General features: G+C 38.7%; 1 protein-coding gene across 1 annotated transcript in view; it reads right to left on the reverse strand.

Moving 5' to 3' along the window:
- Positions 1–12,932: 12,932 nt before the first annotated feature.
- Positions 12,933–18,713, reverse strand: part of LOC131245742 (uncharacterized) — a 60,734-nt gene continuing 54,953 nt past the window's right edge. The window contains exons 21-27 of the mRNA XM_058245408.1: positions 18,355–18,524; positions 17,139–17,191; positions 16,433–16,509; positions 15,420–15,494; positions 15,214–15,330; positions 14,645–14,679; positions 12,933–13,779 (exon numbers count right to left, since the gene is read on the reverse strand). Coding sequence (XP_058101391.1) covers positions 13,629–13,779; positions 14,645–14,679; positions 15,214–15,330; positions 15,420–15,494; positions 16,433–16,509; positions 17,139–17,191; positions 18,355–18,524 — 678 coding nt within the window. The 3' untranslated portion in view covers positions 12,933–13,628. The remainder of the gene's footprint in view (positions 13,780–14,644; positions 14,680–15,213; positions 15,331–15,419; positions 15,495–16,432; positions 16,510–17,138; positions 17,192–18,354; positions 18,525–18,713) is intronic.

Below are 18,713 nucleotides of genomic sequence, written 5' to 3' on the forward strand. Positions count from 1 at the left end.
ATAGGTATCTTTAAGATCATCTTCATTATCGTTTTCAGGGTCACTCAGATTTTCATCATCGGTTGAATCACAACTATCTGGGGAAGTAACTCTGGCTAGAATCATTAAAGCCTTGACTTCATTTGAAGTTTCGGGTTCTGATTCATCCGACTCAGAAGTGGCTTCAGAGCTAAATGATTCATCCCATATGGCTAACATACCTTTTCGCTTTGGCTTGTCCCTCTTTGGACGCTTGTTTGCCAAATGCCCGTATTCATGGTAGTTGAAACATTAACTATCTTTAGAGATTTTCAAGTTTTAGTTTTTCCCTTTTTCTTCTCAGAGGGTTTTTGAAAATCAACTATTTTCTTACTCTTAAAAATTTTGAAAACTTTTTCACAAGTAAATCCATATCATCCTCTGAGTTTTCACAATCAGAATTATTATCTTGAGAATGAGATTTGGATGATTTAAGAGCGATAGACTTACCTTTTGGAGCTTTGAAATTAAACTCATAGGTTTGAAGTGAACCAATAAGTTCTTCCACCCTCATATTATCAGTGTCTCTAAGTTCCTAAATAACAATCATCTTGGAATTGAATCTCTCTGGAAGTGATCGCAGTATTTTTGCACAAACTTTGCTTTCTGAGATGCTATCTCTAAGAACCCACATTGAGTTGACTATGTCATTCAGTTTTATATAGAAGTCCATGAATGATTCATTTTCTTCCATACGTATTTCCTCAAATCTAGTGGTGATGATCTAAAGTTTTGACTTTTTTACAATAGTCGTATCCTCGTATGTCAATTCTAGGATATCCCAAGCTTGTTTTGCAGTATCACAAGATATAATTCTTTTAAACTCATCAGGTGATAGTGCACAAGTGATTGCATTTAAAGCTTTGGCATTGGCACTGCTCTCATTTTTCTGAGGTGTGGTCTATAAATAATAAGGCGATACTTGCTGGACTTGGTTCCATCACTGCCTAGAACTTCAGTCATTGGTGGTTTCCATTTGGTAATTGTTGCTTGCCACACGCTTTCATCAATGGACCTCAAAAAGATCCTCATCTTGGCTTTCCAATAAGCATAGTTGGAGCTATCAAATGGTGGTGACCTAGTAATAGAAAGGCTATCAAAATTTGACATATCGAAAGCTCGAGATTGATTAGCTCAGGAAATAAATCCAATGGAATAAGCTATTAAGCTTTGATACCACTTGAAAAGGGTGAACTCTTAGTCCTAGATTGGGGGGGGGGGGGGGGGGGGGATAGGACTATGCCAAATAAAAATTAAATGTGGAATATAAAGGTAGATAGCATAAATAAATTGTAACCTTTAATGCACTAGTCTTAAGAGGTTGATACAAACTTTGTTCAAAGGACAACCTTACACCAAAAACCAAGGTTTATGGTAGGACAACATGATGTCTTGAACTTAGTAAGGATCAAAAACTCAAACTAATACCAAAGGCAAATAAAATAAATCTAGCTATTACAACATTCACCACATGTACATGAAAATAAATACAACATTCAGCACATCACATACATCACCATCATCAATATCATCATCCAAACTCTGAGAATTATAGTGGTTCAGGTGTACACCAACTGTTCTCAAATAGCCACCCTACTCCACTCCCAATATCCACAACTCACGGAATATCGGCTTTCACTAAGAAAGAAGGTTTTCTAAGGTTCACCTTAAAACCTTTACAATTGTATTTTCAATGGGCTACCACAATAAAAAAAACCCCACACATTGAGATTTTCTGACAATCTCAGTCAAAATTAAAATGAAATATTTTCTGGCAATCTTACAAACCACAATATAATAAATGAAATATACTTATCTGAAGATTCTTCTTCGATGTAGCCCAGTAAAACCAATTCTTTGTAGACGTAGATGTTCAATGTTCAATCTCACAAATGAAAGGGTTCTAGGTCTAAATGAATTTTAATTTAAAATCGACCTTGGGCTAGCTTGATTTGATTTCTTAGATCTTAAAAGGGTAAAGCAAAATTCTCCTTTTAATAAGTAGAATTGAATAACAAGAGATCAATAAAATCAAAATAAAAAAAGCTATAAAAGAATCTAAAATTACCGAGCAATAGCTTCACAATAGCGGAGACTTAATTCTCATAAAGGAGGCTTGATATAGCCTGGAATGAATGAATAAAGCTGAGAAATGTCCTCTATTTATAGGGTGAAATTCGGTTTCCTCGATTGGTCTAAGGTCTGCCTCAACTAGTCCAAGCAGCAACCAATTTTCAAAAATTCTGGCGCGATCGGATAAACCCGTCACTCGACTGATCATGCATAGCACTCGACCGATCGAGTGGGCTCAAAATAGCTTGCTGGACTTCGAGTTGAGTCCTGCTCGACTGGTCGAGCTAGACTCCATGACCGGTCGAGCATGGTGCTTAATTGTTCGAGTCCTCAACAGAAAATTCAACAATTTTCAAATAATTCCTGGACTAGTTGAGAAAAACCATGGACTGGTCGAGCCAGTGCCTGGACTAGTCGAACCAAGACCAGGACTAGTTGATGGATTAGTCGAACCAAGACCAGGACTAGTTGAAGCAAGGTCCAAATTAAGTACCATGACCCAAATTCTATATACAATAAGTATGACCTATTCCTAAGGTCTTTCTATGGTCATGTATACCTGAAAAGTGAGCATTGAACTTGTCGACTTGGTCGCTTCGGTAGATAAAATACTTGAAGTACTTTGAAGCTTGAAACTTGTACACTTTGAAGCTTGAACTTAAGCTTGAGCACTTGAGCTTGAGATTAGGCTTGAGCTTGTGTACTTGTACTTGAGATTGGACTTGAGCTTGTGTATGAAGTTGTACTTGCACTTTGACTAATGTATGATATTTGGCAGTTGAACATGCTCTTCAACTTGAAGATGTAGAAGCTTTAGATTGTTGATGTAGATAACACAAAAACTCATCTTCGAATGAAGGTGAACTTTCCATCTATTGAACTTGAAGGTGAACTTTCCATCTATCAAACAAGTTAATTACCCTTAAGTGGTTTGTCACTATAAAATTTAACAACACAGGGTGCTAGATCTAAAACATAACACTTACAATTAACTCTCTCTTCAACAAGATAAAATTCATTGAAGTGGGGCCCGCACATGATCTATGTGTCTTATAATTGAAACATATCAAAGGCTCAGGTGGACCTTACCATTGGAAATAGTGGGGATTATGGTGTCCACCGTTGAAACCTTCCTTAAGGTCCACAGTGATGTTTATATGTCATCCAACTTGTTCATAAGGTCACATAAACATGGATTAGGAGAAAACACAAATATCAGCTTGACCCAAAACTTCTGTGGCCCCCAAGAAGTTTTCAATGGTAGGTGTTCAATTCCAACAATTTCTTGTGGTGTAGTCCAATATGCTTCAATTTTAGTATCTGTGGACGTTGGATTCTGAATGGAATTCACTCGCTTCCGAAGTATTGTCTCTCTCAAGGGATTTTGAGCCTGTGATAAAGAGAATGTTACATTTGACCACAGTTGCCACTAACCATTTTTTTCGAATCGATAATTGGTTAGACCCTATAGAAGTTCTTAGAATTGAGAATCCAATGATCTTTAGGTCTAAGATGACTGTTGAGGTTGCGTTCAGCGATTCTAATTAAGGGATCGTGATTCCAAAGAGGGAAGGGGTTAGCACCCACTCTACCCATACAAACGTTTGGTTTATACTTCACAAGATTTGACTAATTTTTTAAGAATATGATTAGTTTTCACAAACAAAAAATGAAATGTAATAAATGCTAGGATGATTATTGCTAATTAGTCTGAAATTTTGATTGGCAAGATCCAACTATACTAGCAAGCCACATAACATACATTCGGATTGACCGAGTACTGAGTGTTATGAATGTTTGATATTGTATTGATGCTTATGACAAAATGGATCCTAACGGGCTGTATTTCTCATGGGCAGGCTTCGATTATATCGGCAAGCCATGGAGCATACACCCGAGTTAATTAGATACAGAAAAATGACGTAATGCAATGCAGTGATGGTGTGTTCGAGGAGCAAGTGGGTTGAGAAGAGAGTGAGTGTTGTACAATGCTAATGCTTGAAATTAGGCGAAGCTAATTGAAGACTTAAGGGTTGAATGAATGATAATATCGCAAGGCTAGATCTAGTGGCTTGGATTAGGATTAAGAGGCTTAGGAAGCTTGGGCTCTAATTAGAGTAAACTAGACCAAGGTTGGACTCTCTCTCACTCTCACTCTCCTTGGTGGAGGGATGGGACGACTAGATGACTAAGGGTCTAGAGGCTCCTGAATGAGTGAGGATTCTTAGGATTTTTGGTTCTTTACTAAATACTTCACTTTTTTATCGAGGATTAGTGGATGATTGAAATGGGAATGGTAGGAGGCTATTTATAGCCTTCAAACCCAATTTTTCTATAATTCTTGTAAAGTCTAGGGGGCAAAGTATGGCTGGATGGTTTGAATTTGAGATTGCTATATAGCAATATCTCATGGGTTGAATGAGGTGGTATAAGAGTAAATTTGGATTTAGAGAAAGGCATCGAAGTAAATACACATTAGTCACACACTTAAGGACTATAAAAGAGGTATTCCACATGCTTGAGGGGTACCCGCCCGGAGAGGAGGCATGCCACGTGGCCGGCGGTACCTAGGATACCACCGGTCCACATATTGACATCCTCTTTCGACAGGCTATCTCCCCCACTCGTGTGGAGGCTCTGTTGTGAAGGATGTCATATTACTATTGTGCATTATACTCTGATTGGACTTGATTTTTTCGCTTTGGTTTGGGCTTGGTTTTCAGTTGGGTTTAACTAGGTGAGTTGACTGAGTTGCTAGACTGACTGGATGAGCTGACTCGGTGAGTCGACTCATCAAGTTGACTCAAGATTCTAGAGTTTGGGGTTTAAGACTTAGATTGGTTGGGTCAACTGGGTAAAGTTGGGTCAAGTTTACATTTTAGGATTAGGAATTTGATTGATTATCTATTAGTTCAAACTTAATCAGCTTATCAACTCAGGGTGGATGTCTACAGTATCGTGCCTTAAAATAATTTGGAAAAACAAATGAATAGGATATATAAGACACATAAATCACAGTGAGCCCCACAGAATTTACTCTCTTCACCCTCACTATGCAATTAGGTTACTATTTCAGGATAATATTTTGTATGAATGATTAAGATAATGATTCTCACTTAATGGATAGAGTGGATTTAACATATTTAACATGGTGAGCCCCAAAGAGCTTGAGTGTTGTATGTACTCGGTGAAACAGAACATGTATTATAGACTATTAATGGTACAATCATTCCTGGAAATTAACCTTTGCCTTGGCTCATTACTGGTGGAGTGACTGGAGTCTTTCTCTTGAATGTTTGCTAATTATGAAATGGGATTGCGTGCTGAATTACTCAGTGCACTCTTATCGTACTGAGTAAACTCTGTTGGGCCCACAGTGAATGTATTTGGTTAATCCACACCATCCATCGGTTTTTCTAACTCATTTAAGGCGTTGAGAAAAAAATTGAAGAATATACAAAGCTCAAGTAGACCATACCACAGGAAACAGTGGGAATAATGATTTCCACCATTGAAACCTTGCTAGGCCCCACAGTGATGTTTATTTGTCATCCAACCTGTTCGTAAGATCATAAAAACATGGATGAAGGGAAAACACAAATATAAGCTTGATCCAAAACTTTATTGGGCCTCAAGAAATTTTCAACGGTAAAAGTTTAATTCACCCAGTTTCCGTGGTGTGGTCCATTTAAAATTTTTATATATTTAATTTTTGGGATCAAGCCCTAAAATTATCTGGTAAAATGGACGGAAGGAGTGTACCCCACAGACTCATTACGCAATCCGCTTTCGCGAATTATACGTGTGACCCCAAAAGCATGCTACGATTTCACTTCAGTGGTCCTCGAACGGGAGCGGGCTCTCTCATAAGCAAATGAAATTCCGAGCAGCCACGTCCTACCCCGCCCGTTTCTAGCCATGAACCGGCAGTTCTACGGGCGGGCCCACTGTGAGGTATCGGTTTATCCAAGCCGTTCATCCCTCCTCTCGTATCATTTTAAAGAATAAATACAAAATTGAGGCAGATCCAACGCTCAAGTGGACCACAACAAATAATAAGCTTGGGTTGCATGAAATGACAAAGCATTAAATGCCAGTTGCATTAAATGCAAGAGTCATCTGTGGCGTGGTCCACTTGAGCGTTGTATCTGTCTCATTTATGTGTTTATATCTTAAAATGATCTCTGAGTAGGAATGAACGGCTTGGATAAACCTATACATCACAGTGGGCCTGCCAGAGAACTGCCCGTTCGTGGCTAGAGACGGGCAGGGGTAGGACGCGATCGGAAACGGATGGGCTACTCCCCTGCCACCCACCATGGCTGGTTGTCGGTGCTTTATGAGTCCCACCATGATGTATGTGTTTCATCCATGCCGTCCATCTATTTTTCTAGATCATTTTATGGTATGAGGCTAAAAATGAGGTATATCCCAATCTCAAGTCGACCACATTGCAGGAAACAGTGTTGAATGAACGTCGATTATTAAAAACTTTTTGAAGGACATAAAAGTTTTGGATCAAGCTCATCTTTGTTTTCCCCCTTCATCTGGGTCTGTATGACCTAATCAACAGATTGGATTTCAGATAAACAGTACAGTGGGCCTTAGGAAGATTTTAATGGTGGATATCCAATCACTATTGTTTTCCTGTGGTGTGGTCACCTAAGATTTAGGTCCATCTAATTGTTGGGATCAAGCCCTAAAATTATCGGTAAAATTGGATGAACGGAATGGATGAAACACTTACATCTTGGTGGGGCCCATAAAGCAGCTCCGACCATCAGCCACCGGGCTCGTGGAGGGGCAGTAGCCCGTCCGTTTCGGACGCCATCCGCGTGAGGCAATATATGATATGACTGATAATTGCAGACGTAGCACTTACGTGAATTAATTTGAATCATCCAAATTTTGACCTTAAATGAATCGTAAACTAATGTTTACTCTGATTTGGTTATCTAACTCTACTATCAGTGCATATTTAGATGGAGGAAATAAAAAATAGCAAATGGTCTTAATTCAGCGTCCGTCGATCGAAAGTCTGGATAGTTCAGTCAGTCTGGTATCGATCTAATGACATATCTGCATTGGGTCCCACTAGCTGGACGCTTTAATTTAAGCTGCTATATGCCACTCGTACAATTTCTGAGGGTCCCTTCTCAGTCATCATGCTCTGCTTGACTATGGACCCTAATCCACACTTAAAATCAGGAAGCGGATTGCGTCCTACCCCCACCGGCCTTGGAGGCGATTTCCTGCGAAAGGCTTTCGCGGGCAGTTACTGCACAAGGAATCTAGGTGGGGCATACTGCGATGTTTTTGAGAAAGCGAGTCCGTCCATCCATTTTTAGAGCTCATTTTAGGACATTAAGCTAAAAATAAGGTGTATCCAAAACTTAAATGGGCCACACGAGAGGAAACAGTGGGAATTTAGAGACCGGTGTTGAAACATTTATATGGCCACAAAGGTTTTGTCTCGGTCTAATTTTTTGGTATTTTCATTTCATCTGAGTGAAAATGACCTTGTAAACGGTTTGGATGGGATATAAACATCAAGGTGGAGCCAGGAAGGTTTCAATGGTATGCATTTCTTTTCCACTGTTTAATCTCGTATGGCCCATCCGAGTCTTGGATCCTCCCCATTTTTGGTCATATATCATAAAATGAGCTTGAAAAATGGATGAACAGTTTAGATTTCTCATAAACACCATGGTGGACCCTACCTCTAACAAGGAACTGGCCGATCTGTGTGAGGCCACCGTGATGTATATGTTTTACCGACCATCCATTTTCTCATATCATTTCGAGAAATGAGCCAAAAAAATGAGATAGATAATGAGATAGATCAAGCGCGTAAGTGGACCGCACCAAGATGACTCTTCATTTAATGCACTTGCATTCAATGTTGTGTGCATTAGTAGGCCTTTGGTTGATGGTATTAAGTAGGATGAATTGATTTTGGTCTCATGCAAATTCCGGCATTTGGAGAGGATGGAAAAGGCTAGGATTAAGTGGGGTGAATTGCATTTAGCCTGGTGTAAGGTTTTTGTGGATTTTGAAATCAACTACACATATGGAGAAGGAAGGGTGTGACTGAAGCGTAATAAAAATGTGTAAATTTGAAGTCAATTTTAAGTCAGTATGGATTTTTTCCTATTTAAAGGAGTTAATCTAGTATTTCTAAACACGAATTAGGGTAGAAGAGTTGGAACAATGAGTTGTGGAGATTTTACGGAGTCCTTTTTCTCCAATTAGTTAGTTCTTCTTTAGTTTTTGTGTTTTTCTTTTGAGTTTTTACTTTAACCATGTCTTTAATTAACTAATATATTAAATAAGGCTAAGAAGCTTGTAGTTATTCTTAATGATTTAGTTTATTTAATTTAAGTAATTGGTCTGATTGTTTAACAATTCATTGATATTTGGTTTGAATAAAGTTTTATTTCTAGTTTACTTTAATATATTGTCGACTCCGGACACATGAGATGCTTAGGAAAGCTAAAGTTAATTGCTTATCTATTTTGTAAGGGATTGATTTATAAAATTCATTAATCTATTGTATACTAAGAGCACGATAGATGCTTTGAATTCCTTGCAATCAATATTTTGGTGCTTTATGTGAGAACCAATTCAATTAAAGTTCAAATCTGTTTTGAGTTTATAAATGATGATTTGACTACTTTATTACCCAGTTGGATAAGATAGGACTTTAATTCCAGTTAAGTTATATAATTAAATCAAGTAAAGTAAACATTAGGCATAGCTATAAGTGGATCTTTAGCACTCCAGTGATTTATCTCTATTGATTTTTTTCTCAATTACACCATTATTTCTTAAATAAGATTCTATAAGTAATTTTAGATCTACTTCTAATTCTAAGGTGTTTTAGAAATCGCACAATCATAAGTCATTGTGGGTTCGATGTCAATTTCACCGAGTTATTACTACATCGCAGCCTTATAATTAGGATTTATCTTGATCAATGGCAATGGTAGGACACAATCCACTTCCTTCAAATCAATCAGTTCATCTAACAATCGTAACCTTCGTAAATGAATATTTCGGTGGGTTCTTTGGGTTTGTACACCAATAATATTATCATGGCCCAAAATATAAATATCGAGGTTAGGCCTTAAATCTACATTAGTGGGGTCCACTTTTTGTGGTCTACATTATTATGTAAAAACTAATGCTATTCAACAGATGAAACGCCAAATGTGGAATGACTAAGATCATGGGTAGACTCACAAGAGTTTCAATGCGAGGTCATGGGTTCTGAGTACCCATTGTGGTGAAATTCCACTATGGTGTGAGTGTGTGAAAAAAAAGAAAGAAAAGAGGCTAAGATCTTCCAATCGAAGCATTTTCAAGGCATGGTCCATCCATTGTGTATGAGAAAAAATGGACGATTAGTAAATTGACAAGCAACCCATAGTCAATGTACATGTGTGAATATCTGATGAGCATATTGGCCTGATCTTTTGCCGGGGCTCGCTCATAGTGTAACCTACCTTATGAACTACCCACATCTCGCAGACACCACTCACAGTGGTATGCGCACCGTCTGTATTTAGCATTAATATTTGAACTCATCATAACGGCCCACTTGATTGAGTTGATAGTATGTCCAATCAATGATACCCATCTTGTCTCTGAAACGATAGATGATAGGGAAGAGCCACAGGAACTATAAACTGGTAGATTCATCTCTCTACATCACAAGTAGAGCTGGGCACGGGAGGACTCGACTCGTCATTTGCCTAACTTGACTCGTCCAACTCGTTTAGACTCGACTTGATTTAAACTGAATGGGCGAATTAGTCCGAATCGAGTAGGCTTCGCCTAATCCAAACTCAAACCGAGTCGAGTCCGAGTTACCTAGTAACTTGACCTGAAACTCGATCTGGTTAGACTAGACTCGATCTGAAACCAAACTCGACTCCGATTTAAGTATATATGTATGTGTGTGTGTGCGTGTGTATATATATATAATAAAAAAAATCCTAATTTCTAAGTATATGTAACCCTACCCGCCGCACCTGACCCCGACCCTAACCCAATCCAAACTCTCTCTCCCTCCCTCCCTCATCATCCTCTTCCAAGCCCGACAACCACCCACTACCATCACCACCCTCCTCCTCCTCCTCCTCCTCCTCCTCTCTCTCTCTCTCTCTCTCTCTCTCCCCTCTACGCCCTCCCTCCTTCCTCTTCCAAACCCAGCAGTCACCCATCACCATCACCACCCTCCTCTCTCTCTCTCTCTCTCTCTCTCTCTCTCTCTCTCCGATTCAGTGGCAACTTGACCCGACTCGGTACTTTTGACCGGGTTGGACTCGGTCCGGAGTAGTCCAAGCCCTCTTTCTCTCTCCGATTTAGTGGCAACTTGACCCGACTCGGTACTTTTGACCGGGTTGGACTCGGTCCGGATTAGTCCAAGCCAGACTCGGATTGGGTCAGGCATGCTGGACTTGGTACCGAGTCGGGTCGAGTTTGGGCCAGGCCTATTTCAAAATCGTATCGAGTCGGGTTAACCATAACTCGGTTTGACTCGACTTAATGCCTAGCTCTAATCACAAGTGGCTGAATTATCCATCAATCTGAACGGTCCAATTAAGGTGCCTCACTATGGTTGGACAATGTTTAGAAAATCATACTTATAAGAAGATCATGGCCATCATTTATCTTTAAATTCCAGCCCTTAATGTTGACAATAGATGGACAATCCTTGGTGAAAGACAACCCTGCCATATGGTTTCTATTCCATTCTGTGTCTTAACACTGTTGACCTGTAAGGTAAAGTTAATAGATGTACATGTGTGTAAGGTGTGTAAGGTGAGTATCCTTGTAGTCCCCCACCTCAGAATCTATATTCAAAGAGAACAATTGGGAGTGGCTAGAAATCTAATGATATATACCTTCTCAAGATCCCATCCACTCAAAGCATGGCACATCAATCATGCATTGCTAGTAGTAGTTCTAGTAATACCAATAAAGACTAGATGTTTTGTTGGCAATTTTGTTTGGAATATTTATCCTTTTTTCTATTTGAAAAATTGTTTCCTAAACCATATAGTTCTGGTTCTCATTTATTGTTGTAATTCTTATCCATTAAATTCTAATAAAAGCATGACACCTTTTTTTATTATTCATTTATGTTTGGAGACTCTCTTTTGAACCAACTCAAGGGGGGGAGTGATGAGCTATAACAAGGTATTTTGGGTGTATTTGGTTAAGTTAATATGCATACATTTGTATGAGAAGAATATCCTTAAAACTGATAGTATTTTTGTCATTTTCTTATGATAAAACATTCTAATAAAATAAGAGAGAAATATGAGAAAGTTCCACATCTTTCCACATCATCGGCAAAGTAGTCAACTCTCTCTTCAACAAAATAAAATGTATTCAAGTGGCCTACCTCCTTGTTAGGCAATGGTGACCCCAACACACTTAGCTACGTGGTGTCTAGACTCCATGGCACCTACCATGATGATGTATGTGTTTATACACACTATTCATCTGATTTGCCAACTCATTTTATGGCATGAGCCCGTAATCAACGCATATGCAAAGCTCAAGTGGATCACACCATAGGAAACAGTGGGTATTGAACACCTATACCATTGAAAACTTCTTGGGGGTACATAAGTTTTGTATCAAGCTGATATTTGCATTTTCCCCTCTTGTGTGACCTTGTGAACAGGTTAGATGACAAAATAACCTCACCATGGGCCCTAGGAAGGTTTCAATAGTGGACGTCATTATCATCATTGTTTCTTGCTGTGTAGTCCACTTACCTTTGAATGCTTCAATTTTGGGTTCATGCATTAAGATGAGCTGGAAATTTGGATGGATGACATGGATAAAACATATACATCACAGTGGGAAATTGGCCCAGCTAGGCTTGTGTGGTCCCTTTCTTTGAGTCAAGATAGGTTGGTTTTAGAATGTGGCCTACCTTTTGACATGTCTCCAACACATGAACCGTCTTTTTATACGTGGTGTGTAGGCATGTTGTAGTGATATTAGGCCTCTATATATATATATATATATATAAAATAAAAAATAAAAAACCGATTCTTGGGTTATACACATTGTTAGAAATCTTCTTTTTGAAATTATCGTGCGAAAAGCTACCACACTGGAGAAATTCCATCGAGGGGCATAAACTATCTCAAATTGGGCGACTGAGATCACGCCTAGTCCAACAAGAAGCCAACTTGTTCGTCCACTAGTCTGATTTTATAATCGCCTAAACAAGCATGCCATTTTTATATTTCACTAATCTATTCTAATTTGAATGTTTCCCATGCTGTTGTTTAGCAATCATCCAAACAGGTATGCCATTTTTATATTTCATTGATTTATTCTTGTTCGAATATTTCCCATACCATTGTTTTCAACACATTAGTTGCAGTATCAACAATCATAGATCCGAACACAAAAACTCATTTTCCAATTCTTTAGTGCCATTTACTCAATGGGAAAAAAAATTTTATTGTCTTATGAAGATGTATTGCAGTTGGATACAATCCGAATTTGGCATGCATTTTGTACTGATATGATACCAAACACATGTCCAAACCCCATGCATTGGGCATGTGCCCTTTGTCACATATATAATATATTAATACCGGATTAGGTATTGTTGTACTCATTTGCATTAAAGGTGTTATTCATTTACCTTTAATGGTCCATGAATAACTGAAGCCATACCATTATCTGCATGTAATTTAATCCGAATAGGCTTAGGCTCGCATCCCCCCGGATATTTGGGTGTACGGTCACATCGGATATTTGGATGTACGGTCACAACAGGACGAGGACCAGACCACACTCTACGGCTCTTACTAAATCTCGAGGGCTGATCCCCTACAATAGGTTGCAGTTTAACCTGCAAACTGTTTATAAAATGATATTGCTCTTGAAAATACTCGTTTGAGAGAAAAATTAGAAATAAAACTTCTGGAGGCACCAATCATTGTTTTTATGGGCCCCATCTAAATGAATGCTGAATGATACCACTAAACACCAATATACATAGAAACATGATTCTCTTCTCCATATTTCATCTTTTCATTTCATTCATGGGGGTCTAGATGCATTAGAACCGAACACTGTCCTGATGAGTCACGTTGTGCAAGCAAGGCCCACGGTCGCGGATCCCATCAGTTGATTTCGAAACAACCCACAATGGATGGGAGGTGCATAAAAACTCCCCGCAGATCAGGCAATTCTAAACCTTCCATCAATGGCCAACAAATGAGCCATTAGGTAGAAGGCATTCATAACCCATATGGATAGAATCATCCAATCTAATAGATTTTTTTATTTTTTATTTTTAATTTTTATATTTTTTTGGCATCAACAAAGCCAAACTGTATATAAACGGTCTGGATCGGCAAACCATGATCTGCATTTATAAGAAAATGGATTCATCAGGGAATTCTTTGTTCCAATGCATCAGGACTTTAATTTCTCTGTATTTGGAGGGGCTTGTAGTACTCCACCTGTGATACATTTGTAAGATATGAGAAATATCACTAGATTCCAGGAATGTTGAGCATGTGAGAGGGAACATCTGCAGCACGGGCCACTTCTTCAACCGTTGCGGGGGAATTCAATCCAAACCACTTACTATCTCCCCATTCTGATTTGCCTGCAGCTATTGCTTGCCGCACCGCAAACAAAGCACTGGAAAAAAAAAAGGGGTGAATTCAGGAAAAGAAATAAAAATAAAAGGACAATTACAGGCCGTACTTGGGTGTGCAGTTTAAACTAACAATGGATACCGTCTAGGGATGGTGGGCAAGAATCTTAACATATTTCAGAATCGAATTTTGAAAACCCAAATTAGAAATGTGTTGGGATTCCCATCCAGTCCCACTTTGTTCCTTTTCTTTTAACTGAAAGGCTGGCCATGGTATCTTAAACTGGCATGTCGACTGAGTTTTTCCATGCAACAAGCAGACCGGTGATCCCGAGTTTTTAACATATGTTCAGGCATTTGAAGTGAAGTGCATGTGGGAAAAAAAAAGACGTGAAGTGCATTCTGAAACCTCTGTTTTGATTTATGCTGTGAGAAAGGATCCGATGCCAAATGCTGATATCTAGAAATTAGTTATCATGCAAAAATCATGGTACATGCCGACATATGTATGAGATTAGGACCATTCATCTATTGTGCCCTACAGCAGATGCACTATATGCCAAAAATCACAGTCGTCAGATGATCCCAGCTGCTGAGTGGAAGACTCTTGCCCATTGGGATGTTCAGCACTGGTCGGAGTCTATTCCAGCTGTTCAATTATGATCATAACCAATTTTCTGTTAGTCTTGGTGTAACCCCGATCCACAATAGGCAAATAGATGAACGGCCGTGATCTCAATCATGTGCCTGGTGTATGGCGATTGACTGCTTGATTTGTTACTAAAGTACTTGTGATTAGTACAGGACACGTCTGCTGTCCAAGAAAGGAAAAGAAAACATGCTTGTCCTAAAATCTTCAATATAAGGAGTCGTAGTTTAAATGAGAAAGAGATATAAAATCTAACTCACCTGCAAGCCGTGGCATATGGCGGCTCTCCAGAGAACTACAGTCCAGAAATAAGATTTAAGAAAAACAAAGGAAAAATATGCCTCTTTTAAGAATTTGGACATAAACTAAATAAAAATATAATAGAAAAGGATGTTATCAAATGCAACCTAATTTATGAGAAGAGACTGAGACACTCATTTGCTGATTGGAACAAGCACACACACAGATACCTCGGCTCATTAAGGGTGAGTTTGGGTGCACCATTGAGTTATATTGCAAATACTCGTCTGACAAAGTGGAAATAGCCTATTTGTAATTCATTTAGCATCCACATTGCGGGCCAAGCTCTAAATTCCAATTACTTTCAAGTTGGACTAGAAACAAACACAACAGCATTTTGAAGGTACGTCATCACTATGAATAGGAGACATCTTTACTTCTTTTTCCTATAACCTCCTGACTAAACTGAATGCTTGCAATTAAATTTACTTGTATATCCAAAAGCAGCCTAAGAGAAGAACAAGATTTTGCTGATTCTCTCTGCATGAGAAGCAGCCACAAGAAAAATAACCACAACCAAAAAGCTTACCTTAGATCTCAGCACTCCATATGGGTTTGAGCTGTTGGGTAGAAGGGAGGCATTGAGAACAATAGGAATGTCCTTTGAGGAAGGAGGTTTGTAAGTCCAAGTTCCATCAGTCGTCAACTTCAATACAAGGAAGCAAATCAGTTTTGGCGCGAAATGGAGCAACAATGGAAATGGCCAGAGAAAAATAACAAGCATGCAACCATTACCCTTCCTGTCTTCTGGTCATAAATGTACTTTTCAGTCAGGTGGTAACCCAAGCCTTGAACAAATGCCCCTTGGAGCTGTCATAAACAATGTAGTTCTCTAAGCGGATAACGTAACATATTACAATCAATCTATTGAAGAAAGTTAATATCAACTCCCTCTTCTACTTCACATGACTTCATCTACACTCATTTCAGTATCTTTCCGTTTGTGGATTGAGTAAATGTACAGCATTGGACAAAATACATTTTAGGATTTTAATTTTGTCAGCTTACCAAAATTCCAATATTTAGGATGATCCCAATTCCCCATATGTGGATTTATCTAGCATTTCCAAAATCCTATCAAACTTGAAAAATAATTTAATACCATTGTCAGCAAATGCTTATAACCATTCTAACAATTATTACGTCACTTCAACTTGTACGTGTTTCATTATTTTGTGTTTCCTTACATACACGCATACTCGAACCCAAACATCTATGGGGGAAAAAGTAAAATTATGAAAATATTATGTGTGCCATTTAGATTTTTTCCCTTTTTGTTTAGGTAAAGCAACATGACGAAAATAGTGTATGCCTCAAAGAGAACTGATCACCTATAGGCTGACCCCTTCAATTTTTTTATGCCTTCTGATTTTTTATTTCCACATATTTTTATTATTACTTTTTTTTCATTTGGAAATATCAAATATTTTTCAAGGAAAATGCTTGTAAAATTGGGTTGTAGGTTAAGTTCACTAATGCCTGGTAGTAGGTGATCAATTCTCTTTTTTGACATGCCAACTGAAATGAAAGGCTTTCTAATGAGACATGCAAACCAAATTACAGTCTTGTAGCATGATGAGAAAAAGCTGGCAAGTCAGTAAGAAACAGAATGTGAGATGGGTCACACAAGATTCCATTGCTATCAATTGCTATGGAGAATTTTCAGTCATGCAACTAAGGACGCTACAGGCTGAACTGGGAAAACCATGGTCCGCTTCCTCTAAACAAGATAGAGCACCATATCTTACTTGCCCAATATCAACAGCTGGATTTAAACTCTTCCCGCAATCCAGTAAAATATCCGCCCTCAAAATAGTTGTTTCACCTGAATATAACATGGTAGCATCAAACTGCACTGAATCATAAAATGCAAAACAATGTAAACTCAACATTTATTTCTTAATAGAAAGCATAATACTTGGTTAACATGCATCCTATCTAGTGGAGAGGGAAAAAGGGTCATAAATGCTACTTAAATTGTTCTTAGAAAAGGAGATTTCCTTAAAAATGTAAACAGACAAACCAGAGTCAATTTTGCCAAAGGATTTGGTAATACAGCTTTTTCAACATGAATTTCTTCAAAGTATGGGGTTGAAGATCTAGCGAAGAAGATATCAGACCCAATGAATCTATCTTAGCTCCACAATTTCTTCACCTATGAGTCATAGCCCATTACATAAGAAACAGAATAGTCATAAATCAAAACTGCCAAGTAATAAAATCCTATACCAAAATATAGGTAGGAATAGATGTTTTCTGTTTCCTCCAATGGAAAGTCTCTCCTTGAGTCACAGGGTTGAAATATAGCATATTTAAAACACAGGACTGAAATATAACAGATGAGGGACAAAAAGGAGAACCATCCACTTCAGCAAAAGAAGGAACCATTTGTCAAAACTGAAGAATAATACATCCTGGTGGACTTAGAAAGGGTGCAGTCAGAACTTTTGTTACCACTCAAAATGTTGACCTCTGCTTCAGAAACAGCAGCTGCAAATGAGATGTACCTGAAACACCCGGGGAAAAAAAATTCCAACTTGATAGCTGTGTATTGATGTTCAACTTAATTAGATTTGCTTCATATTAGGAGCAAGTATAGGGTGATGAGCCTCAGAAAAGACATAGCTTGGTGAGGCACGAGATTCTCTATGCGAGTCTCATGGCTTGGTTCCCCAAACATCATGTGATGGGCGGCCAACCATGGATGAACCATGCACCAACAATTCCCAAGACAGGAAGATCCATAGCAATATGTCCACATGTGACGGAAAATAAGCTACAGATCGAGGGGTTGCCATCTTCAAATCTGAGATGCTTTCGGCGCAACCCCAGCCATGGTGGGTCGATCAGATCAACAGTATGGATCAGCAAACCATGGGCCAAACATGTACAAGATCCTGTGCCACAGCAAACTACATGTTTGTTGAGGGCCTTGAGACTTAGCACCCTATAGTTCCTCCACAACTAAATGGCTACTTGTATCATGTTCATTATCAAGAAGATTATTGTAACTCCCATTGCAAAGCCGGGTGATATTCCATGAGTTGATTGAGAATGTTCAAATGCATCATAATAATGTAAGCTGACCAAGATCATCAACATAATGCCTAATTTTTAACTCCATTTTTTCATTTTTCAGATTGTCAGGATTCATGAGAAAAAGTTGTGGCTGAAGTGTGACACTGGCTGCCAACCTGACGCAACCCTCCTTTATCCGGGCATGGGACTGGCAATGAAAGCGCAAAACTCCCACGGTTTGGACATGTGCAATAGATACCAAAAACCGCACCGGTTAGGAGTGAGTTTGTTCAAGTTGAAGGCTCTAAAAGGGCAAGGGATATGCCCAAAAGGACATTGGTGGGGGTAGCAAGAAAAGATTTGATGATTGATAGTTCAATTGAGGATGTGGGCCATGTGGTCCTTGGCAAGGTGGCGTGGCGGAACAAGATTCATGGATTTTTGCAGTTTTCAGGTAAAATGTATGGTGCCAATTCAGAATTTATTACCACCAAAGCCTTGTCCCAGCTATTTGGGGTCAGCTTTTCATGATTGCTTGGCAAAAGTCCAGCTACCAGTTGCCAAACCAGAACTATTCAGTCTAATAAGTTACATAAAAGGAAACTATATAAAATTATCCTCTACAACAGCAAAAAAAGAAAGTAAAACATACTGGAAAGGACCAAGAGGGCTGGCTCTTGGATACACACGCCCTCTTGCTTGAAGGTCCACTCCAGCATCAAGAGCTTTAGCAATAAGCTCATGCCACGTTGGTTTCCCTTCCGATGTTGCAATGAGATTTGCGATGTCTTCAAGGCGGCTCACTAACGTTTCACAAGCATTCTGCAGGTTCATGGGCCAATGAACATGGAATTTCTAAATTGTATAAGAATAGGATAATCAGAAATTTAACAAAAAAATAGAGAATAAAGAAATTTTCCAGCAAAAAGATCTTGGGCACAAAACAAAATCTTAGGATGTAATAAAAGATCAATCTCTTGGGACAAAACATGTGCGACATGTGCTTAATTT

The sequence above is a fragment of the Magnolia sinica genome, chromosome 5, assembly GCF_029962835.1.
Source record: "Magnolia sinica isolate HGM2019 chromosome 5, MsV1, whole genome shotgun sequence".
Classification (NCBI taxonomy): Eukaryota; Viridiplantae; Streptophyta; class Magnoliopsida; order Magnoliales; family Magnoliaceae; genus Magnolia; species Magnolia sinica.